Here is a 26,408-nt window from a genome sequence, read left to right on the forward strand (position 1 = left end):
CAGGGGTGATTTCAATCTTGAATTGGGCCATTTATTTTGAGGGCAATTCAACTTCAAATCACCGCATCTCGCCCATTTTGAGGTTGAATCAAATTGAACATTCCTATGGCATACTAATTCCATCAAGAATTACCACTGCATTGTCACATTATTGTTACATTTATACAGAAGTGTATCCATATTTATACAGAAGTGTATCACATATGCTGTATTTACAATGCTAAATCATTGTAAACCGCTTAGAGAGCTTCGGCTATAAAGCGGTATATAAATGTAAGTGCTATTGCTATTGCTATTGCTATATGAAAATCATGTTTTGATCTTTTACTACTGATTGCCCAAGACTAGGACACTTAGTCTAGCAAGTGAGGCCTGTTGATAAGGCAAAGTTGTTTTGTGTAGATTATACATATAGGGAAGTTCAAGAAATTAAATATATATAATATAATATTTTATTAATGTGCTTGCAAAAGTGAAATAAAAGAACAGTTTTAAATGTATATGGTTTCAACTTCAAACATTATTCATTTTATTGAATAATTACCATAATAGTGTATTTGAATCACTGTAAATTTGATTCTGAGAAAGACCTTCTGCTTCTCTTGGGCATGATGTAATTTTTGAATTATTGATCTGATTATTGAGTGTTAAAAATATGTTGAGAAAAATAACATTAAAATAGGATTACTATGCAGCATTTCTTCTAAAATAAATTTGAAAACCAGTTGTTTAAAGCTTTCACCCAGCATATTCCAGTGTAAAAAGTAGTTCATTCAGCTAATTTAAGTGGCAGGATTGTGTATGTAACATTTTGTTTCAGTAAGTAATTGGGAAATATGACTTTATTTTGCACAAACAAACCCACAAACACTCTTCAAAATATATGATAGATACAAGTTGTAAGACAACTGTGTATACAACAGTGAGGTCAAAATGAGTTAGTAGACCAGAAATCCACAGAGTTGGAGATCATATTGGATCCAGAAACTGGAGCTGAAATTGTAGTAACAGTTTCAATCACAAGAATCATGTTTGCCTTTGTTAGGAGAATAATTTGCACATTTTTATTGCCATAAAAAGTTGTTAACAGCATATACCTAGCATAAGCTTACTGGACTTCCTGACAGTTAAGAAATTGGATATCCATATGTGCTGAAGCCATATAACTTTTGCACAATAGATAGAAAGTAATATTATAATTATACTGATTTATGGACTTTCATCTTATTATGGAAGCTTTTACAGGACATCTTATTTAATTTATAAGGGTCTTTATTAAACTATTAGTTTCAGTGCAGTAGTGCTTAGTGTATGGACTGAACCTCATTAGACCAGGGATATATTTACTCTTGCAGAATTGCTTGCTTGCTTGCTTGCTTGAGTGCTGTCAAGTCAGTGTCGACTCTTAGTGACCACATAGATAGATTCTCTCCAGGATGATTTGTCTTCAGCTTGGCCTTTAAGGTCTCTCACTGGTTCATTTATTGCTGTTGTAATCAAGTCCATCAACCTTGCTGCTGTTTGTCTTCTTTCCTTCAACTTTCCCCAGCATTCTGGACTTCTCAAAGGAGCTGGGTCTTTGCATAATGTGTCCAAAGTATGTTAGTTTGAGCCTGGACATTTGTGCCTTGAGTGAAAATTCTGGATTGATTTGTTCTATGATCCATTTGTTTGTTTTCCTGGCTGTGCATGGCATTCTCAAAAGTCTTCTCCAGCACCAAAGTTCAAAAGCATCAATACTTTTTCTAACTTGCTTCTTCAAAGTCCGGCTTTCCCATGGGAGTGCCTTATGAGAATTAGGTGTGTGGATACCTTTGTGTTTGGGGTTTGCTTCCATTTGTAGATAGTATCAAAGGGGATAGTATTGTTTGTGGGGAAAATGTATATTCTATGACATGTATAGTTCTAAACAGCTTAGGCCCATGGTATTTAAGAGAACATCTTCATTATGAGCCCCACCACCCATTGAAATCATCTGGAGAAGTCCATCTGCAGTTGCCACCAGTTCGTCTGGTGGCTACTCAGAGATGGGCCTTCTATGTTCCCACCCCGAGGCTTTGGAATGTGCTGCCTGTGGAAAAAAGAGCCTCCCCATCTCTGACAGCTTTAAAAAAAGACTCTTAGACACATTTATTCACCAAGCTTTTTAACTAGAATCGTGGTTTTAAATTGTTTTAATGTGTTAATTTCTGTTTTAATTTCTTTAAAAGTTTGTTGTAAACTGCTTGGAGATATGAGTTTGGGGTGGTGTACAAATACACTAAAAATATTAAAATAAAATAAGTACTATGGATCAAATGTGTCGAGGAGCATGGAATATGTTATAACATAGGAATTCCATGTCTATATTACCCATTTGTATCCTTAATCCCTATAGGAAACATTGAGTTTCAGGTCCTTAAATTACATGTGCCAGATTCCATTCTGAGTTTTATTCTGCAGAAATAAATAATAGAATGAATATCTTATTTGTAGAATGAATTGAACAGGAATTGTAGATTAATCTATACATAATAATGTATACATGTAAAAGATACATGTAAAATTCAGTGAAAAATTGGAGTATGATAAATAACCATTATTCTGGTTTATATAATTTCATATATGTGGTTTCTAATGACAACAAAGTTCAAATGTATTAGAGAATAATTTCAGATACAGTTTTGAAGGCCAAAATTGGAATCACTATTACTGTAGGGAATTATTTGCTTGTCTATCATAGTAGGAGGCAGTAGATTTAGCAGGGTTAATTTACAACAGCAGTCAAAAGTAAAGTATCGAAAGGTTACACAAATAAAATTGAAAGTCAAAACTAATTGAAATCTAGAGGTTAATAAAACATATTCATTCACAGCCTGGCCCTATGCATATTTACTCAGAAGCAGTGGGTTCAGTGAAATGTATTCGTAAGTGTACATAGGATTGCATTGTCAATTTACTTTGCTGTATGTATTCATGAGCAGTACTTTTTTTTGGTAAAAATAAAAGTACCAGTACTCTTAAATAACTCCCACATATATTTATTCCTATGTGTTTCCGGGGGGCTTCACGTAGCTTGCCAACCCAAAATGATCAAAATGCACAAAACCAGACTATGTCAATACTGTGTACAGCAGTAAATTCACCTTTATCTCTTACTAATACTTAAACATTTTAAAGAAGTAATTTTGGATATAATCATCATATTTTAACTCTTATTTTCTTAAAGATTTTTAACACTCAATAATCAGATTAAGAATTCCAAAACAACATGCCCCAAAGCAGGTCCCTTCCTCCCAACCCTTAGAAAGTGGTGCCTCTTGAGTCCTCCAGGGCCCTTATTTATCCTCCTCTCCTCCCTGTCTCCCATCCCTTCCTTCTTGAGTGAGTCCCTCTTTTGCCTTCCATGATGACTCAGTCCTTGTTGTTCTGCCTCTATCAGAGAAATGCTGGGGTAGTGGCACTGGCTGGGAGCAGGCTCCTGCAGAGGACAATGGATGGGGGCTGTGGGAGTGGGGCTGGGGAGGGGAAGACTAGCGCAGAGTAGTAGGCTGTGTTTTGAGGACTGGTCTGGTGTGGTGGCAGGGGGACAGGAAGGAGGAACCCGCCAGTTAGGCCAATTCGGACAAGCTGCGGGGGTTGGGGGCCAGCAGAGCCCGGAGGCCAAACAGGCCTCAGACAGTCAGCCTCGCTCTATCCACCTCACGTCGCCTCGCCTCGCCATGCTCATGCTGTGCATGCTGCAGCTGACTTGGAGGCAGTCTGCTGCTGTGCATGTCACTCGCATGAGCTCAGAGCCAGCAGAAGGCAGGCGCAGTAAGTCATCGAAGTGAGCAGTGAACTGCCATGCCACTGCCGCTTGCTCATCAGGAATCACCACTGCTGCCTCTTGACTGGCAGGAGGAGGGAGGAGCTCAAGCCCACTGGGAAGAGGGGAGGAAGAGAAAGCAGCAGGACAACCTGCTTTGCCTTTTGCTGTGCTACTGCCGAAGACAAAAACCTGCCAGGGTGTTGTGATACTGGCTAGGAAAAGGTGGCAGTACACAGTACCGGGGAGTACGACCACAAAAAAAGTACTTCTGATAAGTTATGTTGGCATAAGAGCTTGTAGGATCTGGTGGTAGCATTTCAAGTGGTAGGCTTGGTCCAGTACTAGAACCTGATTGGCAGTGCTAGTGGAGGTAAGACCTACAGAAGGCCCCACTATACATAACTAGGACTAGGTCACTGGAGACTCGGGAAACCTGGCACAGCTGTAGCATATGCCTTTCCTGGAGGTGATGGACAAGGTAGGATGTTCTCCTAGCAGGGAGTGGAGCCAGACAGGTGACTGAAAATCCAGTGTGTGTATATGCCACTATAGCGAAAACAGATTTATAGGAGGGAGCTACCTTGATACAGTTCCAAAAACCTGCACTTTCTCCTCTGTAGTCTGGCAAAGCAAAAGAAAGACTTTTGGAATAACGTCATCCAATACTATTGTGGTTTGCTGGGACCACCTTCTTCCTTTTATTTTTCTTGGCAGGATTCCTGAGAAAAAAACTTGTATACCCTTCAAAGAGTGTTTTTGCTCTTCAGCCCCCAAGCTCTGCATCTTGCTTGCTAAATGAAATAACACATGATTACGATCACCTTTCACTAAGATTTCCACTTTATTAATAGACATCCATTGAACCAGTGCTGCAACACTATTTTCTGGCATAGACATCCAGTCTTGGTGTGACAGAACAATTTGTCCTCTCATGCTGGATGCAGAGATATAACCTCTGGTCAAGTGCTGGAAACCCCTGATCCATGGTTGGTGGGCTTCGTTCAGCTTTGTGGGTCAGCTTTGGTTATTGGTTATCTCATTATATATCACAAACTAGAATACCTTGCTCTTTGGATTCTAAGAACAGAACCATTTTTTAAAAACACACTTTCCTACTCGGCAGATTTTTAGTAGAAGAACCTGCCCTTTTCTTTTTCTCTAAATTTGTCTCTTGAATCCATTCTGAACATCTTTTCTTAGAGGGTCTCTGAGTTTCTGTACTGCCTCCATCATGGCCTCCATGAAAATTTATTTACTTTGGATGAAGCAAGTACAAAGGCAGAGTTGTTCTTTGTATCTACTGTTGATAAATTTACACAGCAAGCTGTCATCCTGGCTGGAGGGGAAACATCCTTAATTCACCTCTTTGTTGTGAAATGATTTGATCAAGCTGCGTGTGATGGCATGCATGACTTACAGGAGCCGTTCTTTCCTTCATTTTGGATAATAAATTCAGTTCCATACCTAAACCTGAAAATAGATTCAGATTGGTTATAAGTAATGTGTTGTGTTTTTAAGTCAAGGCAGGAATGCTTATTTTGAAATTAGGGGTTTAATTACACTTAACCAAATTAAACATCAAGATATACTGTGAAGACTTTTAGCACATGGGAAAAAAGCAGCTATTTAACTGACATAGAGGCCATTCACACAATCAAAAATTGTGTCCTGTCTGGGTTTTGGAGCTGAATGTGCTCTCAACTTTTGGTTGTGTGGGAGCAAGGTAAGAGGAAAACCTGGGTTGAAGTGATGGAGCCCTTTCTCATGACCAGTGAAGAAGGGTAATAGAGTTAGTGGGGAGGAAGCCCTGAAGAGCTTACCTCCCCACACACGAGCAGTTCCCTTTCCTTGGGCAGGCGGATTGCCCACCCAGATGAGCACCGGCTGCTGCCAATAGCTCTGAGGGTCGCGGTGCCAGGCAATGTCCCCCCAGAAGTCCAGTAATGGAGTGCGCAGTGCATTATGGGGATCTCCCCTCCCCAAGAGTGCTGCCGTCTGCTAGCCGCAGCTGCTTGCAGTGACGAAGCTCCCTTGAGATACTGCTCATCCAGATTTATTAGGTTGCCCATTTTCACAGGTGCATAAATTGGATCATTTTGATGGGAGTTAGCATTCTGTTTCCCTCCTTAATTCAACTGCCAAAGGAAAATATAACTCCTTCAGCAAGAAATTCTTGCTGAAGGTAACTCTTCCAACATATACCTTCATTCAGACATCTTTTGTTGATGCACATTTCAAGTGCCTTGAAAAGGAAAGTGCTGGTTGACACAGAACCAGAATGTGACTTCTGCCATGGACACTGTTGGTTTTCCTGAACTATTAAAGGAACCCCAATGTCAATTTATCATTTCTCTTATTCTCCTGCAAGCACTGATCGAAACTTTATCAGTTTTACAATATCCCATCTGTCTTTAAAGATGGGGGAAACTTACTACAGAGGGATTGCTGTGCTGCTTGTTTGCCACTCTTGTTAAACCTTGCTGGTTGTACACTTCAGAGAAGATGGAGAGTGCACAACACACACACATATTCTGGATGAGTATTTTAGAGTCAGACAGTGGAAAACACATATCAATTCAAGAATATTGAATAAAATAACCTAAGGAAAAAAGCTCTCAAAATGATATAGGCAGTTGCTGAGTGGTATCACTAATGTAACCTTTCCTGAGGTGGCAGAGAGGCAACTTTTAAATTGTGTGTGTGTGTGTGTGCGTGTGTGTGTGTGTGTGCGTGCGCGCTCTCACATTTAGCAGGGCAAGAGCAATTGTCCCTATTTAGTCCAGCATAGGATCTGTTCAGTGCCTGTTGCTGGTGTCTCCCTTGTGGGTTTTTTAAAAAAAGATTGTGAACCTTTTGGGGACAGGAATAATTTTCTCGTAGCTTTTACTATTTAAACAATTATGAGACTTTTTTTTTTGTTGAAACATGGTATATGACTACTTTAATAATAATAGTAATAATTCAGTCACAGGCGGACTCCAGTAGATGCTCATAACACTTACACATTCACAATCCACATCCACTCACAAAAGCAATGGATGGGAGAAGCATAATACAAAAGCAATGGATGGGAGAAGCATAATATTTTCCTGGATACACAACATTGCAGTGGCTCCCATTCTACGCAGTGAAACCTCAGCCTTAGCAAGCCGCTGGAACTGCTGGGCACATAAAAGGTAAACTTGGATTGGGGCAGTAGCAGAAGCAGGTTGTTGTTAAGTTCCTTAAAAGCAATGCACAAGAACTTCTGCAGTGTTACTTCTATTGGAAACCACGGAAGTAGAGCAAGGGAAGTACCTGCTTGCTGTTTTAGGAGTTTTGCGACACCCCTGCTGCTGTCTTTTACATGTGCATCAGCCCCGGCAACTTGCTAATGCTGAGGTTTCACTGCGAAGAATGTTGGAAAGTACCTTTAGAACAGAAGCGCATCCTCAAGGGAAGATGTATGGATTGTGCACAGCAGTGAAGGAACAAATATGCATATATTGCACAAAACTGATTTGCTTAGAATGACCCTGCGTGATCTCAACTCATCTTGCAGTCTCCACAAACTCCATGGTATTGGCAGGTACCAGTGTGGATGCATGTCACCAATGTGTGTGAATTGGGGGCTATACATTGGGTGCATATCCATTTCCTTTCTAAACTGCCATATGATTGTACCTTACAAAATGAGTTGGTAAGACTCTCCCTTGCTGTAACGGCAAATCCTGCTTTGGTTTCTTTCAGCAGAGCTGTCACTGTAGGCCAGGTAAGGCATCTTCAGTCACCACTCAGTGAGCTTTGATTTTTGTATGGACTTCTTTGTCCAGAGCCAAGACAGAATGGAAAATTAAACATGAGACTTCTTCCAGTAAAATGCTTGCTTAAGGGGCCAGTCAGTATGTTGCTTCAGATGTTCTTGTGTTGCTGGTAAATTCTTACCCTTTTGCTTCTCTTGGCAAATACTAAAACAACAGTGTTTGTGTGATGACAAATTGCTGATTTGCTTCCAGCTTGATTTGACCAAAATTCACAGCACGCCTCCAAAAAGGAGACCACATGTTTAACTTTATTCTTCTGTGATCTTGATGAGCTTGTTTTGAGGCCTAGGGGTGGAGATTTTCATTTCGGAAGCAGCAGTGTACCTTGCTGTTTTTGAATTCCCCACCCCACACCCCATGTGATTTACTATAGCATTTCTATATTCAGTCTGCTATATTTTCAGGTAACATAAATCAAGAGTTTAGCTACTTGTATGCTAATATGTGTAATGATGTCCTGGGGGGACTACTTAGGGAAGAGGAAAGAAGAGTGTTGGGGTGGGTGGAAAGAGTGCTTAGCCCTTTCCTCATCCACCATTTCTTCTCTTCAGTCCCCCCTTCCCTGCACCCAGTAGCTTTTCCCTTGAGGAATTTAAGATGCATGTTTTGGCCTCAAATTGGAAACCCCATGGAGTCAAAACAGTGATGGTGGAGTCAACAACTCCACAAGGTTAAAAAGGGTTAAACACCCCATCATTCTCTGACACTTCTCTAATTTCCTTCCTACTAAAGGGGCTTTGCTAAAAAAAAAAAAAAAGGTGTCAGGACGTGGTTATACATGTTTGTGTGTACTGTGCGGTTTGATTCTAATGCTGTTTCAAACCGACGTTCAGTTGCTCCTTGTGATGGTGGTGGCGGGGAAGCTTTAGGCTTCCCTTTTAACTCAGGCAATGAAATGTTGTCATCACTCACTTCCCACAAAGACAAGATGTTTTCAGATTTCTTGACATCCATTAGTATATAGCAGTTGCCTAGAATGCTGATGTGCTTTTTGCTAGGTTCATAGTTTCTGGTGAGAAGGGCTCCAGAGTGGGCTGTGGGGAAGGTGGGTTAGATGTACCTTCCCTGCAGATGACCTCTCCCCCATACTGGGTGCGCACCCGTGTGCCTGGAGAAGATGGTTGGTTCAGTATCGAATGGTTTGGTTTGAAGGCTCGATGTTGAGCCGAACACCCCCCGGTTCAGGGGGGTCGGTTTGACATCAAATCGAACCCCCCAACCTGTTCGGGGTTAGGGTTTTACTTACCGGCTCTGGGGGGCTTCTCCAAGGCTGTGGGGTGTGTGTCCCTGGAGGTTCTGCCTCCCCCTGCTGGCCTCCGTTATGCCTTAAATCACGTGGTTTGGGCAGTCTTCAGCCTTTTCTGGGCCTTTCCTTCATCGTGGTGGCCATTTTGGAGGCCATTGTACATGCACAATGGGCCCCTGTGTGGCTGTGACCCAGGCCACACAGACGCCCATTGCATATATGCAGCAGCTTCCAAAATGGCTGTTGCAATGGGGGAAAGGGCTGAAGACCGCCAGAACCAGGCAATTTAAGATAGAGGCTGGCGGGGGGAGGAGGAACCTCTGGGGACTCCCCCATGGCCTTGGAGAAGCCCTCCGGAGGTGGTAAGTAAAAAATTTTCTAATTTAAAAAGATTCATGGGCCCCCCGAGCCGAACCAAACTGGGGGGTTTGAGGGTGGCAAAACAGAACTGACCTGGTCCAGTTCGAGTCTGCTTTGGACTTGAACTGAACTGGGTCAGCCGGTTTTGTGTACATCCCTACTTGTGACTCACATATGACCCATGAGCATATCTTTAAAAGTATGTTGTCCTCTACTGGGCAGAATGCTGCACTAGATTATTATTTTGTCCCACAGAAGCCATGCTTCAGGTATAATCCAGCTGACTTCATGGGATACATTCTGAAATACACCTCAAAAACTAGAACAGTTTTGCACCTCATCCCTCTTTTTCTGACTAGGTTCTCTTTCTGAGTAGGGCTTCACTCCTGTTTCATACTTGGAAAGCTCAGTGCATCAGTAAAAAGGTGCAAATTTTCTCTCCATGTCTTGATTGTGTGGAGAGACATCTTAACAATGATGACAGGCTGAAGATCCTGTTTTTTAGCTAAATGTATTTGTGAGTAGGTGCCTCAGCTTGCTGTTTGTGTCTCATAATTTATTTTGTGTCTCAAAAGCTGTGAATGTGGACTGCTGATATACAAAGAGTAACACAGGAACAAATAAGAGACAGCGAGGCTCTTCACACGAGCAGTGTCGGGAGACTAAGAGGGTTCTGCCGGGAGAATGGACTTGACCCACTCTCCTCGGAGCCAAGCAGGCAGCTCGATCAGCCACCCACACAATTACTGGCTCCATCATGGAGCCGATTGGGGTGGCAGGGATCAGGGATCTGGGGAGCCCCCCCTCCAGTGCTGAGAGGCTTGTTGTAGCTTCCTGATCGGGGGTTTCCTCGTGAATCACTGAGGTTCGAAGCCGTGCTGCAGTGGCTCACAGTCAAAACAATGGGGGTAGTAGAGCGCTCACTCCGCTAACCTCATTTAAGGGTGGGGGGTATTAAGTGGGCTTGCCAGCGGGAGTCATGTGGCTCCCATCGGTTCACATGCACGGTGGAAACCAGCGGTGCTCTCTTAGCCCGGTTTCCACTGCGTGTGTGAATAGCCTCAATAACTATCATTTTTATTGAAAAAATGATAGTTATTAACAAATGAAATGACAAATGAAACATTACAAATGAACTGCACCAGAGAGACTCTGGTGTGGGACATTCATGAAGGAATGTCTAGCTGTCTGAGTTAACTAATGTGACAAAACAGCCAACTATTTTGATTGCAGAATTGCTTCAGCTAGCATGCTCTTTCCATTATTAAGTAAATGCACATTGGCAAGAGCAGAAATATATGTTCTGCTTAAACCCGGCGGGAGGGAGCGATTATTTTATGCCACTTTCAAAATTTGACAGCACTGAAAATCATCAAGCAAATGGCAACATGTTTAAAAATGTCTTCTGATTTATGGAAATTACAGATGTATTGCTCATTCATGGTAGTATTATATTAATGGCAATGGAGCAGTTCAGTGATTGAGAGTAGCTTGGATTGACCTGACAATTCTGTTTCTCTCATGTACCCAAGGGTCACAACATATTCTATGATGAATATTGATGCTTGAAACTTTATCAAAACTGGAACATTGAGGAGTCTCTAGAATCCCAGTTGCCCTACATCTACTTATACTTGTTTTCTAGAGGGCTGTCATTATCCTTCTGTAAGATCTCAAATTATTGCATTATCCCATTCATATTTACTCCACACACATCACTAATTTGTGATGTTGACATTCTTGCAGCTCAATATTATGTACAATGTGAAAAGTTCACATACCAGCAGGAGGCGTAGATCTGCACAAAATCAAGAAGCCTTTGACTTGGATGTTGTTGTAAAGGATGACAAAAAAGATATAAACCACTTAATCTTGAATGTTTGCACCAGGTAAGTAATTGTGTGAACCCGTCACTCCTCTTCATAAATAAAAGAACTTTTTATAGCATATGTGAGTGGTTAAATATTTTGTATCCTCACATGTAGCTGTCCTCTATTTATAATAGTGAAGAGCTTCATTGGAAAGGAATCAAAGGTTGCAAGTACAACAAAACACTAAGGAGCTCTTCTCACAATCGGTGAGAAGAGCTCCAGGGCGGTCTGAGGGGAAGGCGTGTTTAACTTACCTTCCCTGTAGATGATCTCTGTTCGTTCCCTGGGCGGGTGGATTGCCCACCTAGATGACTGGTGGCTTGCCCGGCAGCTCCGGGTTTGGGGTGCCAGGATGCGCCAGCATGTGTCACCCGCCTCCACGGAGCTCTGATAATGCACTGTGCGAGTGCGCAGTGCATTATGGGAATCCCTTCTCCCCTCCCCAAGTGTGCTAGCTGTGGCTGCAAGCAGCCGCAGCTAACACCCAATCAGAAAAACGAGGGTAAGGGAGCACTTGCTTACCCTTATGGGAGGCTACTTCAGTATTTAGTGCTTTAGTATTTTGTGTTTTAATGAGAGGCTGCTTAGGCAGGTTTGCTGCCGTGTAGCCACTGGGATCGGGCCCGATCCTGGTGGTTCACATGCATGTGCAAAACCGGGCTGGGTTCCCTTAGCCCGGTTTTGCATGCCTGTGTGAATAGCCTCTAAGAGTCTATATATATAATTCTCCTGGGTGTGCCCAGGAGAAATGCGTCCCGGCAGCCCAGCTGATTGGCTGGGCTGCAGGGGGCGCCTGATTGGCTGGCAGCACACCCAGGAGAATTCGCTTGCTGGGTGGCTGCGGAGGCAAGGCGGCGGGCCCAGGGCCGCCGCTGCGGAGCCCAGCGAGGCGGTGGGCCCAGAGCGATGGCGGCGGGCCAGGCCGTGGTGGTGGGGCCCAGCGAGCGGTGGGTCCAGCGAGGTGGGGCAAGGTGGCGGGGCCCAGTGAGGCGGCGGGGCCGGGCCCGGCCGCGGAAGCGAGGCGGCGGGACTGGCCGGGCTGGGCCTGGCCGCGGAGGCAAGGCGGTGGGCCTGATGGCGGCACTCTGGGGCCGGCCGCGGCATCGGCGGCGGCACTCTGGGGCCAGCCAGGCCCGCTGGCGGCGGCGGCCGCACTCTGCCCCGCTGGAGACGGGGGGTGGGAGGAGAGAGAGAGGTAGCCTGGCCTGGCCGGGCCCGGCCGCGGAAGCGAGGCAGCAGGACTGGCCGGGCTGCGGAGGCGAGGCAGCGGGACTGGCCAGGCCCGGCCGCGGAGGCGAGGCGGCGGCGGCTGCACTCGGCTCCCGCAGGGCGGCGGCGGCCGCACGGGTCAGCTAGTGATATATTAAAAAGAGATGATTAATACACACAGTTTAGACACACAATACCCCTAAGCAGTTTGGGATCAAGATATTTGAAGGACTGCCTTCTCCATATGAGCCTGCCCCCTCTTTGGCAGAGGAGTGGGGGCGATTGGGCTCTGTTAAGATCTCTTTATGCACTTGGTTATAGTGAACTGGATCAAGCCCTATTTGTTGTTTGCTTTCAATTTGCCCTTCTTCCAAGGAGCTGAAGGTGCAGGGGCGTAACTACCATTAGGCAAGGGGAGGTAGTCATCTTGGGGCCCCACTGCCTCGAGGGGCCCCCCAGAGACACATCACATGACTCCCCACCTGCCCATGTTGCACCCCCTATGAATTATGTTGAGTCTCTTGGAGATCGGCAGGAGCAGAGAGTAAAAAAACTAGATTCAATGTGGATATTCACCGTATTCATAATGGGGATGTGAGTGTGAGTGCACTATATATTGTGAAGTGTGTTTTGTATGTGTATATCAGCGAGGGGCCCATTTTAAAATCTTGTCTCTGGGCCCCCTCCAACCTTGCTACGCCCCTGTGAAGGTGGCATGTATATTTTAAATAAATTTTCTTCTTTTTCATCCTGACTAAAAGCCAGTGGGTAGGTTAAGCTGAGAAATAGTAACTGGCCCATGGTCACCCCTTTCAGAGGGATTTGAACTTAGGTTTTCCTGGTCAGAATCCAACTCTTTGTCTATTATATCATACTGATTCCCTCTCTAGAATAGTTTTGTAGAAAATAACTATACTTTGATGGCAATCACTAGTGCTTCCCTCCCCTCTGCAATTACAAAGCAGACATAATTATGTCCAGTTCCAATTCAGTTGTTTTCAATAGCAGCCTCTTTGGCCTGGCTATTCATCCCACATATGGTTTTGTTTGCTTCTGATCTCACGAGCCAACCGCAGCTAGCAGTTGTGCTGAATTTCTTTCAAAGCTGAATCTGTATTTAATCAGCCATGCTGCCAGGCCTAAGAGCATTGCTTTGAAAAGTGAGTCTTCCTCTCTTGCAAATTGTCCATGTTTAAAAAGAAATAACTTTATTCAATTACTTCTAACTACTGTCAGGTATTCAAAATAGAGATTGGAAGCATGCTGTATTCCAAAAGAACAGTGGTGGTTTACTATCCTTGCCAAGCAAAATGCTTTTGCCACCTATTTGAAGAGTGCCCTTCATCACTGGGCATTTAAGTGTTGCTTATATAAAATAAAAAGCCACAAACATTTTCATAGTTTTCATAGACTAATTGAGCACTGGCATTATGATGTGGCTTGCAGGAATCTGATGTACTCAGAGGTTACCATTTGGCAGAAGGTACTTTCATGCACACTATTTGGAGGTTAAAATAGAGAGAGGAAGAGATTTTCTCCAAGGCTCTATTAAACAAATTAGTTGTTTAGTTCAATTACATCTATTACCTGAGGTGTCACTTAATAAGCCTATCAACTTATTTACATTTGCAGTAGATTTAGCTCTGTTTGGGTAACAAGTTCATAAACTAAAAATGTTACACTACATTAGGAATACATTCAGACAATCAGTATTGTTCCAAGAAGCTCTGAATAATGTGGGTAATGAATGAAGTGGAACTCAGGTGTCTAAAGTAGTCCAACAAGCAGTAGACTCTGGAGTTACCACATATGCGACAAGCTAGATATTTTTAGTTCTACAGTAGAGTTAGTCATTCAATGGACCCTTTCAAATAACGAGTTCCACTTGATTTTCTTATTGCCAAGTGGGCACAAGCCATCAGAAATAACTTGGGATTAAGCCCCCTTTAAAGCAAAGGAATGGGATTTTGCGCGCAATCTTATGCATGCATACATGGGAATACACCTTTATTGAACTCAGTGGGACTTACTTCTGAGTAAAATATGCATAAGATTGCATAGTTAATCACAACTAGCTTAACCACCATTAAGAAGCATCCAAACTATTGCTGCCCTTGTGTTAGAACTTTGTATGTACAAGGATTTTTGTACATACCCATACCCTCTCCTGCTCCCAGAAGGCTGTGGGATCCTTCGGGACATACTTTGGGAAAAGGGGGGATTGTGAAAAATCTTTGCATGTACAGAATGTTTTAACACGACAGAGAAGGCGCGCTCTTACATACCCCGGACCTAAGCCGTTAAGGGCCTTATAGGTAATAACTAGCACTTTGTATTTCGTTCAGAAACCTATCGGCAGCCAGTGCAGTTCTTTTAGAATCGGTGTTATATGGTCTCTTTGGGTAAACCCAGAGGCCAATCTGGCTTCTACATTCTGTACCAATTGTAGTTTCCGAACTACGTACAAAGGCAGCCCCACATAGTGTGGAGGAGGAGAGCTGGTCTTGTGGTAGCAAGCATGACTTGTCCCCATAGCTAAGCAGGGTCAGCCCTGGTTGCATATGAATGGGAGACTTGATGTGTGAGCACTGCAAGATATTTCCCTCAGGGGATGAAGCTGCTCTGGGAAGAGCAGAAGGTTTCAAGTTCCCTCCCTGGCTTCTCCAAGATAGGGCTGAGAGAGATTCCTGCCTGCAACCTTGGAGAAGCCGCTGCCAGTCTGTGAAGACAATACTGAGCTAGATAGACCAATGGTCTGACTCAGTATATGGCAGTTTCCTATGTTCCTATGAGTGCATTACAGTAGTCAAGCCTAGAGGTTACCAGCATATGTACCACCATTTTAAGGTCACTACTCCAAGAATGGACATATCTGGTGTATCAGCTGAAGCTGATAAAAAGCACTCCTGGCCACAGCCTCAACCTGAGAAACCAGGGGAAGTTTGGGATCCAGGAGCACTCCCAGACTACAAACCTGATCTCTTAAGGGGAGTGTAACCCCATCCAGAACAGTCAGGTCTATACCATCTCTTGGATCCCAACCCCCTACAGACAGTACCTTCATCTTTTTTGGATTCAACTTCAGTCTGTTATCCCTCACCCAGCCCAGTATCGCCTCCAGGCAGGCACTCCAGGCATGCCATTTCCTGATGAAGTTGGTATAGAGAAATAGATCTGGGTGTCATCAGCATATTGATAGCATCCCAGACCAAACCTCCTGACGAACTCTCCCAGCGGTTTCATGTAGATGTTAAAAAGCATTGGAGACAGTATGGAGCCTTGTGGAACCATTCAGGTATGTGTTTGAACTGACTCATATATTTATCATTATTACATGGAATATTAAAGTAGGATGTTTGTTTTTATTTTTCTGTAAAGTGTTTCCCCTTCCTTTTTTTTCTTTGTTAGATATTTGGGTGCTGACTCATCTTCAAAAAGTGGTATGGCTCTCATAGAGATTGGATTACTGAGTGGGTTCTCTCTGTCACCCAGTTTCATGTCACTAAATGATCCGATTAAGAAAGTGGAGAAAGAGGAAGGCAAAGTCAATTTATATTTGGACTCTGTAAGTCAAAATACAAGGAAAATTTAATCTTGAATGAGGGTCTACGTTTGATTCAAAAATTATTGCAATTCAGATATTTTGCTTATTAAAACATTGTAATCCTTTCTGGAAGTGGTGGAATGGGATAATCTCATAAGAGATGCACACCTCTTAGTCCAAAGTAGGGGTTCTTGTGCAGTACATTATTCATGTTCTGAATAATGATTCTGGAGCCAGCTTGCTGTGTATACTTTTTCTTTTGGAGTAACACACCAGTCATAAACACAGTGTGGATGGTTTCACATTGCATTGCTACCATGTACTCTTTCCCAAAGGAAGGGTGTGGTTTAAGCCTTTACTTATGTGCCCCTTTCCCCCAAATGTGGAACCATTTTTGTGAACCAGAAAATACATTCCTATATGAGTCTTCTCTGCTAATACAATCTGTTTACTCCTATGGGTAAGAGACAGATCACATGGGTAGGGTGCACATATAAGAATAAACTGCTGTAGGTGTTGGTTAAGTGTCCTATGTGCAATCAAAGAGTCATGGTCCCCACCTCACTTTAGTAATGAGAAGTTAGGACATTAGTGAATCATCCAGTCAGCAGCATGTCTATCATAGAAGCATACAGAATAATATCTCTTTTATTTTCTAGTTAAATGCAACACAGGTTTGTGTGGATATTCCAGCTGTGAGATACTTCAAAGTGGCAAATACCCAAGATGCCTCTGTGGCTGTGATTGATTATTATGAACCCAGTAAGTGCCTATCATTTTGGTGCATTTTATATTTAGTGCTAAAACACTATGTTGATTCAGTGGAGTAAAGAACTAACTGTAAGTCAAAAAACCACCAAATTAAATGGAAGAGGCATTGAAGATTGCATAGGATCAATGGAAGTAAGAGAAACATAAGTAATAATTAATAGTTGTATTTGGCAGTTTTTAGAATGTGTACCAGTTGATTCTGACCACTTATATTTCATAGTGAAGTACTAGTGTTATGTCAGTTCAGTTCTCAAACCAATACAGGAGAACCTCATTATATGCAGATTCTATATTGGATATATTGCAATTCATGGGGGTCTAATTGACACCTGATTTCAGTATCTGCGGACACGAAAGGGTTAAAACCCACATGTCCACATGAGCCATTTTGTGGCTCAGCAAAAAAGGGGAAATCCATTATTTGGAGGGCCATTTTGGGTTCTTGGGGGTCATTGCTGGACACCAGTAGACCCATGGAGCATGGTAGGGCACTTTATTTGGCCCATTTTGGTGTTCTTTTTTTAAAGTCTGGGAACCTAACCCCCACACCATTGTCTCAATTACTCATTATCCATGGTTTCATTGCCTGCGATAATCGGTGGGAATGGACCCCCCATGGATAATGAGGTCCACCTGTAATTAATTATCTTGCAAGTAGCTACTTATTCTATTCCTCATTTAAACTACTGTGGTGGTATTTTGGTTTCCAAAGTTTTGTAAAAGTAGTGGATGAAAGATTCTGTTGAAGGAATTCAGTCGCATTACCTCTGAATGAGTCAGGAAATTTAGTAGTGCACAAGATTCTGTCCTAAAAAATAAAAAATCACAAGAAAAGAGATTTGGACAAGGTAGCAACAGTTAGAAAAACCTGGCTTGGCAAAAGTTTGGGCTGTTATTACAGAGGAAGGTCTTAATGTTTTGAAGGTAACACTGGCTGAAAAGAGTGCTGGATTAACCATCAGCCACCCCAAAAGTTTAAGATGCAGGGTCGTATCTAGGGTAGGGCAGGCAGGGCACGTGCCCCGGGCGCCACTTGAAGGGGGCCGCCATTTTTTTAAATTAAAATTTTTTTTAAACAATGGCCACCGAAAACAAAATGGTCACTGTGCATGCCCAAATGGCCTCTGTGAGGCCCTAGGCCATGCCAGGCCTTGCAGAGGTCATTTGAGCATGCATGGCAGCCATTTTGTTTTCAGCGGATATATATATATATATATATATATATAAATGGCCACCACACATGCTCAAATGGTCCCTGCAAAGCCCTAGAGGCCAGCGAGGGGAGGGGGAACCTTTTCAGACCCACCCCGCAGCCTTTAGGAAGGCCCCAAAGGGGCTATAGGTATTTTTTAAAATTTAATATAAAACTTATGTAATAGTGATGCTTAAATGCATAGTAGAGAAGTAGACATGAGTTTTCCAAGTACACCTCCACATAGTATTTGGGTATTTCATGAGCCCTACCATACTGAAATTTGTAGTTTTCCAGCACTTTTTGGTCTGGCAACATCCATAACTAAATAGTTTTTGAAATATTAAAAGCTTAACTAGCTTGACTTGTATTTTTGAGCTGATATGGTAAAGTTATCTGCAAGATGGGTTTTGGATGTTTGGACAGGGGGCGCAATTTCAGTGCTTGCCCTAGGCACTATTTTCCCTAGATACGCCTCTGTTAAGATGAGAGTTAACATTTGTTCACTCGTGCTCTAAAAAGCATGGAAATTGCAGGTTAAGGTTCCCATCTTAACTTATGTGTAATATAAGCCAGTAATTCCCAAACTGGGAGCCTCCAGATGTTGCTGAACTCTAGCTCCCATCAGCCCCAGCCACAATAAATTGTAGCTGGGGCTGATGGGAGTTGTAGTTCAGCAACATCTGGAAGCTCCCAGTTTGGGAATCACTGATATAAGCTGTCGGTAGTGAAGCCTGTGCTCAGAGCATGGGGTGGGGGGAAAGCAGGAAACAAGAGACAGATGCAACTTGTCTCTCTACTGAGATACAATCCTCCCCATCTCTGACAATTTTTAGAAAGCATTTGAAAACCCACCTCTTCACCCAAGCTTTTTCAGTTCTTTAAAAATTGTAAGGTTTTAATTTGTGGATGGTTTTTAAATTGTTAAATTGTTTTAAGTTTTTGTATATATTTTAACTTGTTTTATACTATTGGTAACTGCCCAGAGACGAAAGTTTGGGGCAGTGTACGGATGTGATAAATAAATGAATCAACAAACTTGTTCCTATTCCCCTCCTCCCAACTTAACTGCATAGTTCTGTCTTGGCTCCTCCGGCACCATGTTAACACCAGGCGTGTGGGCTGCTCATTTGCCCGGTTCCCAGAGCCGGGCGAAAGAGTAGCCCAGGCACCTGGGGTTAACACAATGGTGGGGGGAGCAAGGCAGAACAAGGCAGTTGGGGTGGGGAGACGAGAGTGGAAACTGCGGCTTTTATTGCGCCCCCCCCGGCCCTTATAGGTCATTGCTGTAAGCTGTAAAGGCTTTGTATAGTCTTGCATATTATGCTGCTTTAGAAATGAGGCTCCAAGCACCTACACTTGTTCTTTACTAAGACTGGACTTAGGAAACATGCACCCAGGCAGAAATCCAACAGGTGCAGCTCCTGTTCCATCACCTCCTAGAAATACTCCTGATACATTTCTGCCTGGTGCATCTCTGCAAGGCACAGTGCTTCACTAAAATGCCACCTGTGTAGTAAATGTCTACAGGTCTTTGGTGAATTATGTCTCTTTTCATCATCCTCCATCATCATCATGTTCCTTGCCATATACCATACATGAGGTGCATTATTTCTATATGGGTTTCTTTTTGGCATCATTAGTGTTTGCAGCTGCAAAATATAATTAGTTGAATGTTCTTGTGAAAGATGTAGTCACAATCTGGCCTTTATTGATTAATTGCTGGAATCCATGAAGCTTTTTGTTAGAACAACTGCTGAGTTCCTCGGCATTATTTTGGCATTCTTTGCCTGAATTAAAACAGCATGCTGCAAGTGTTTGCAGTAAAAATTACTCGGCTTAATATTCTCAGACTCTAACACGAAGTCATTATGTGTGTTGATGCAGAATTTTATTTATAAATAGAAGGAAATGCTTGTGCATTATCTGCCCCCCAACCAAATTTTTCTAGCTTTGAAACAGAATTTGTTCACATTTTTTCAAATTATTTCCCCCATAATACTGAGAAGCTTATTTAAGGCTGTTGGTGCTTAAAAAAGGTTTGTAGAATGTATTCCGATTTTCTGAAACAGCAATCAATTGCTCATACTACATTTGAACTCAAAACATTATTTTACGTCTGCTTTGTTCTGTAGCTAGAATCAGTGCCACAGGAAAACACTTGATACCACCGGCAAAACAAAAGCAGGAAAACCAAGTTATAGAAGCATTTAAAAGAAACCTGTTCATTTTATAATTTATTTATCTTTGTATATTATTACTGTGTGTCTGTAGACGGACGGACGGACAGACAGAGACACACACACACACACACACACACGCACTGTACAATAATTGTAGACAGACCAAATAAAATAAACCTAATACTATTGGGTTACATATCCACCTGAATAGATATCAAACTACAACTGATGTTGCTGTTATAATGTATGTTATGTACCCTTTGGCTGGTTGGTGGCATTCAGGCCTTAGTGTGCATCAATGAAATAATTACAGGGTAGATCTGAGGTGCTGGTGTCTTCAGGGTTATGATCACTTTCTAAGGTCTGAATTGCATTATAAGTCATGTAGCATTTCCAACATTTACTTCAGTGGAGTGTAAACATATACAATTAAAATTTAATGGAATATGTTTGCCACTAGCCTAGCCATCCTGAACACTGTTCAACAATCTCTCTCTTTCTCTTTCTCCCTCTCCCCCCTCCAGGAAGAAGAGCAGTGAGAAGCTATAACTCCAAAGTGATGCAGGGACTGTCAACTTGTGCATTTTGTGGAAAAGAGGAATGCAATCTTTGTAAAAGCACACATACAAATGCCTCTTCACCAGTTTCCTTCTCCTATCAACTGTTCATTGTGCTCATAAGCCTGTTGTACAGCTGGCTTGTCTAAGAACTTGGCATCTTATCCACATTGCGCTTTTGAGAGTACTGCTGAACACCCCCCCCATCTTGCACTATGGTAATCAGGATAGGGAATCTCCCAACTTCCACATTGGAAGCAGAGACTCAAACCACCCAGGTCAGGTAGCCAAGAAGAGGGGCATTCTAAATTGGATAAGTGAACTGGGATCCTGTGAGAATTTGCACTTAATAAAACAAATAAGTCTAGAATTCTTTGAGAGAGTTTGCATCTCAAAATAACTATATACATCTATCAGGAAGGGCCAGACGTCTCCTCAAAGAGCCTGTAAGAAAGGAAAATTCACACGTCAGTTTTCCCCATTTTTACACCCAGTGGTTTTATCTGCATTTGTTAAAGTTAGATTTATTTGGTGGGTGAAAATTTAATGGAGTATATTTTCTGCAAGTTGTTTATCTGTACATTAAAAATAAGAGATTGGGTGTTTTTGTTTTTTTTTAAGTAGTCTTTTTAGTTTTAGAAACTGCATACAAAGTTTACCATTCAGTTTAGTTTACAGTACGTTTTAGACCAACTTAACATTTAATTCTGAAATATGGCTGATTTCAATGACACAGGATCAGGTCCCAACTTCAAATGGGATTTAACTAGATAAGCATTTTTTGGATCAAGTTAATTAACATTTAGTATGGCTATCACTTCTATAGTTGTGTTCTAGAAACTTTATGGTTCTTACCCAGGCTGTTCATGCTTGTACAACATGCAGAATTGGAAAGGTACTGAATAACAACACGACAAAGCAAATTGAGTTGTTATAAGCAATTACCTATCAGTAAAAGTTGTATAGTCAGCATTTTTCATTTTTTGATAATAATTGTGACTGGGAAAAATGTGTCTGGTTATATGTTTTCCCCCTGTAAAATGAAAGTGTGTAAAAGCATCAGATGTATTAGTAGCTGTTGAACTGAACTTCAAGTCTGCCTGGCCTTCAATACTTTTCATACTGATGGACTTGTCTTTGAGGCCAGAAATTTGGCAAGCATTTAATTTACAGTATGGGATTTATTAGTTGCCCTACTTCTTGTAGGCTGCTTCCCAGCTGGGCCCTACATACAGTGTCAGCTTGCCCATTCAGTCCTGCAGAGACTGAGAAGAGGCATTAGCAGCTGCTAAACTGCAGACTAGCTTAAGCATTGCCTCTGTCTGAGACAAAATATGAGCACTGGTCCTGAGGAATTTGAATGGATTACGATCTGCCATCTTATTTAAAAAATGAAGCAACCTTATCTGCTGCAGTCAAGTAGAGAAGGATGTCTCGCAAAATGAGGAAGTTGAAACAGGACTCCTGAAATAGAAACAACCACAAAAAGAGAGCCTCTTTTAAAAATTGCTAGTTTACTGGCTAAAATGGGGCACCAAACAATCCTCTTTTACTCTAGAGACAAAGGCATGCTTAGAAGCCAGATATGAAGTAATAGTCCATCTCTGTTCCTGATGGAAATCTGCCTCCCTGTGCCTGAGGAGAAGCTACAGTATAGTACAGCTCTACAGCTAGTACAGTTTTACAGCTAAATGAATATTCACAAATAATCAAAATCTGCCAAAATTTCAGATGTGAAATGGCACATGAAATTTGAATTTTGGGTGTGACATTTTACCTCAATATCTAAATGCTCTAGACTTGTTGACAATGTCTGATTCTTTTAATTTTGTTAGGCATCAGATATTAAATGGCTTCATCCATCATCTGTAAAATAGTCAGAAATCAAGTACCATTGCATGTCAGCTATCAAATCTGTTAAATATCATACGGATATTTAAATATCATACAGATATCAATACAGATACCAAACATTTAGGGAGCAAGTGCTTGACCATACAGATAAATACGTGGTAAATCTCAGACATCAAAATTCACAGAGGAGAATTTTTAGAATTGCTGGGAGAATGCTTTCTCCAACTTTGTACAGTATCAATTTTTACAATATGTGAAGGCTGTTGGTATGTACCGACTTTGTGCCTAAATACTCACCTGCCTAGTTTGCTAGCGCTATGTTGCCTCAGTGGGAATTAGATTACACAACCTTGCTAGAGACTACTCAGTGTTGGAACTGGACATTTTAGAGTTTGGGGAAAGAGTGAAGCAATAGCAATGAATGCATACAATTTTATGACTTTGAAATGATCACAAAATGCAAATTACAGGAGGACCTCAATATTTGCATGGGTTCCATTCCATGGTACAACTGTAGATAAAGAAACCGCAAATATTGAGGCGTTAGGCCAATGGAGAATTGGGGGTTAGTTTTCCAGTTGGAAGAAAATGGTTAAAAAACAGTTGATTTGGGGAGATGTTGGTGGAGGATACTTAGTTGTCTTAGCTATCCCCCATGAGTCATGCTGTGCATCCAAATGCCTCCAAACGGGCCATAAATTGCTGGCCACAGAGAGGCCCATTGGGCATGTGTGTCGGCCTCCAAAATGGCCAGTATAATGGAGGGCAGGCTGGTGAGGGAAGGCAATTTGGACATAAATGGAGGCCGGTTGGGGAAGGGGGTACCCCTGGAAATGTGCCCCCTTGAAGGGGGTGAGTAAATCCTAATTTAAAAAATAAATAAATTGTGAAGCTTTTTGACTTTGTAGTTAATTGTCAATCTGTCACTTTTCTTATTGCCATTTCACCTTCCTCCTTCCCAAGATAACTCTGGCTCACATACAGCGCAGCGCACTGCCCATAGAAAAGTGGGTGTGCACTCTGGCTCTGTGTGAATCAAAACCATGTTCTTCCTTCTCCCAAGTTCAGAGGCTCCATCGCTACTAAGGATTGCATAATCGCTGCACTGAGAACCCTCCCATTGGGAATAAATGGGAGGCTCGTGCCTACAGTTATGACACAATCCAATAGTAACAAAGCCTCTCTGAGCTTGGGAGATCATGGTTTTGACTCACTCAGAGTGACCATGCATGTCTTGCTCTTCCATAGGTGGTATGCTGCACTGTTCATGAGCCTGTGTCTTTATCCCTAGACATGTATTACAGTCATTAGAATCGTTTACTATTAGTTTTGTTCAAATGTTATGATGGCTTGATTACACATTTTTCTACTTTGCAACAATTTAGAAGCTTTTGAAAGAATTGCTTCCCAGTAATGTTGGAGCTTTCTTTTCCAGGCTTTCTATAATACAGTTTTGGCTTTTAAACCCCATACAAAACAAGTTTTCAAGATGGTTACAACCCTTAGAGTTCAAGGTCACTACTTTACATAAACAGATTTTCTCTTGTAGCCTATCTGTATCTTTCCTTTGATTTTGGAAGTAATTGTGATTGCTTCATCAAATAGCAGCATGTTCTGAGGTGGATTAGATGGCTCTTCCTTTACTAACACATGTTAGTGGGAATTCACTGTTGCAGCAAGGGCACAGTTCCAAGCACTCGCTCCCTTAACCTCATTTATGAGGCGGGCTCCCTAGGCTGGTTTATCACTGGATCACCACTGGGATCGGGCAAGTTTGGCTGTGCATGCAGTCTCCAGGGCTTTTTAAACATCAACTGCTGCTGCTCCAATTCTCATGCCCACTTGTGTGATGACAGCCCTCTGTATTGGATATACCACTGCAATTCATGTGGCTAAAGTAAAAAAGTTGCCTAGCAATCAACTGACCCACTTTGCGTACAAAACTACTTGTGTATGCTACAGCACTCTGGGAGTCACTTGCCTTGTCCCACTCTCATGTGGAGAGGGATTACTAAAGCATGTGCAATAGTACGAAATGATTGCGAAACAATATGAGAGGCAAGGGCATCCGCAGAAATAATTCTTGGAGGAAGGAGACTGGAGCTGGATAATTTTGGAGCTGGTGGGGCTGTGTAGTTGGGGTGTGTGTGCTATGCATGTGTTTTTTGTACACTACTTCAGCACATTTGTGAATTTTTGTTTCTTTTGTTTCCTCTGTGGACACCCATGATGAGAAATTAGAAGGAAAGGAGACACACACCTATACCTAAAGGGCCATTGCAATGGTTGCAATGCATGACAAATATGGTACAGAACGGTCAGGAAGTAACGTAGACTTTCAGAGGCAATCCGCACAAGTGTAGCCTGTCAAACTATGCGACAATGGAGGAAGAAACAAGCCGCCTACAAGATTTTGCCTGGCACTGGGTGGATGGGCAGGCAGGAGAAACCTGAACTTATTTTGCAAGGACTCATCTGTCCTTAGGCTGGAGTCATTGCATAGTTTACAGTGTTGTAGTTACTGTAGGTTTCCTGGAAAGAAACAGCACTATCAACCCACTTTCTTTCGCCCTCCTGCAACACTGCGGAGTTGGACAGTGACCTGGATTTGCGGACAGTGCTCTTGAGCTGGAGAAGCAACTTGGGGAGGCGTCAGAGAGAGAGAAAGTTGTAATCATGGGTGACTTCAGTTATCTTCACACAGACTGGTTAAATTCATGTGTATGGCGGGGGGATGTGTAGGGATGGAGTGCCGGTACTTCTTGGCTTCTCTGGCTATTGGAGTGGGCATGGGGCTGGCCATGGGGGCTGTCATGAAGAGTGTCTGCACTTCTGAATTTGCAACCACATCACTGCATGCAGGGACTGATAAAGAAGCCAGATTTCTAGACACACTAAATGGCTGTGGCTTAGAACAGTTGGCCATGGAACCAACCGGAGAGAAGGCGACCTTGGACTTAATCCTGAGTAGTGCCCAGGACCTGGTATGAGATATCAGAATTGCAGAACTGTTAGGGAACCCTCACCTCTTGCCTGTCGGCTTCTCAGAGGCATCTAGTGGGCCACTGTGGTAAACAGGATGCTAGACCAGATGGGCCTGATCCAGCAGGGCTGTTTTTATGTTCTAACACCAACCACTTTTCATGCTTGTTCTGCTGTAAAATCCCATCTTAATAAAAGCTGGGGAAACCCCCACTTTGTAAAGCAAGCAAGCAGCTCAAAAGCATTCCATATATGATACAATAATTGCAACAAAGTATATCCTAAAAGTTAAAGCTGGGATACTATGCTTGAAAACTAGATTGGTGTATAATTTTCAACAAACAGTATAACTTTAAGTACAGGTTAGCACTTTTTTCTACCACTAGGTGGCAATAAGTGGTTGAAACAAATTAATCATTTCCTGTTCCAGTTGAAAAGTAAGAATGTAAAATATCCATTCAATGAGGGGAAACAAAAAACCTAACATTAATAGTGTTTCATTCCTATGCCATATGTTTTAAAATATGCTTTATACTCATCTATGTATTTGCCGCATAAAAACAAAAACATATCCCCCACAAGAGCAAAACTTGCATATTCTGCTTTCTAAGAATTTTTTTCCACAATCATAGGAAAATATTTACCTGTGCAGTAATAGTCTTGTAAATTATAAAATGTGTGCTTGCTGATATAATTTAACACAGTGAACGATAAGATTGCCAGCTGACCAAGGAGCTTTTCCTTGGTCAGCTGGCAATCTTATTGTTTACTGTGTTAAATTATATCAGCAACTTAGTTTGGTTTTGGCTTTTGGTTTTAATTTCAAACTGTTTGACAGGAAAACAAAGGCAAAGACCATCCCCACCCACTGACCGTTTTTTGTAGCTGTACACCCAAGGCCAATAGACAGTTTTTAGTCTGGCTCCATCCTTTGACCCACAAAACCCCACTGTATTGTGTGTCCCCAGTATAATAAAACCTGCTGGTCTCTGCCTTGCCCCCCGCCCCTCCCAAATTCCCAGGCTCTGTCCCCATACTCCAAACCC

The 26,408-nt window shown here is 42.4% G+C and overlaps 1 protein-coding gene across 1 annotated transcript in view; it reads left to right on the top strand.

The window, feature by feature from the left end:
- Nucleotides 1-23,928, top strand: part of CD109 (CD109 molecule) — a 135,868-nt gene extending 111,940 nt beyond the window's left edge. The window contains exons 30-33 of the mRNA XM_053280308.1: nucleotides 10,946-11,088; nucleotides 15,688-15,844; nucleotides 16,483-16,585; nucleotides 20,494-23,928. Of these exons, the coding sequence (XP_053136283.1) occupies nucleotides 10,946-11,088; nucleotides 15,688-15,844; nucleotides 16,483-16,585; nucleotides 20,494-20,675 (585 nt within the window). The 3' untranslated portion in view covers nucleotides 20,676-23,928. The remainder of the gene's footprint in view (nucleotides 1-10,945; nucleotides 11,089-15,687; nucleotides 15,845-16,482; nucleotides 16,586-20,493) is intronic.
- Nucleotides 23,929-26,408: the final 2,480 nt, after the last annotated feature.

Source organism: Hemicordylus capensis, chromosome 1 (genome assembly GCF_027244095.1).
Source record: "Hemicordylus capensis ecotype Gifberg chromosome 1, rHemCap1.1.pri, whole genome shotgun sequence".
Taxonomy (NCBI): domain Eukaryota; kingdom Metazoa; phylum Chordata; class Lepidosauria; order Squamata; family Cordylidae; genus Hemicordylus; species Hemicordylus capensis.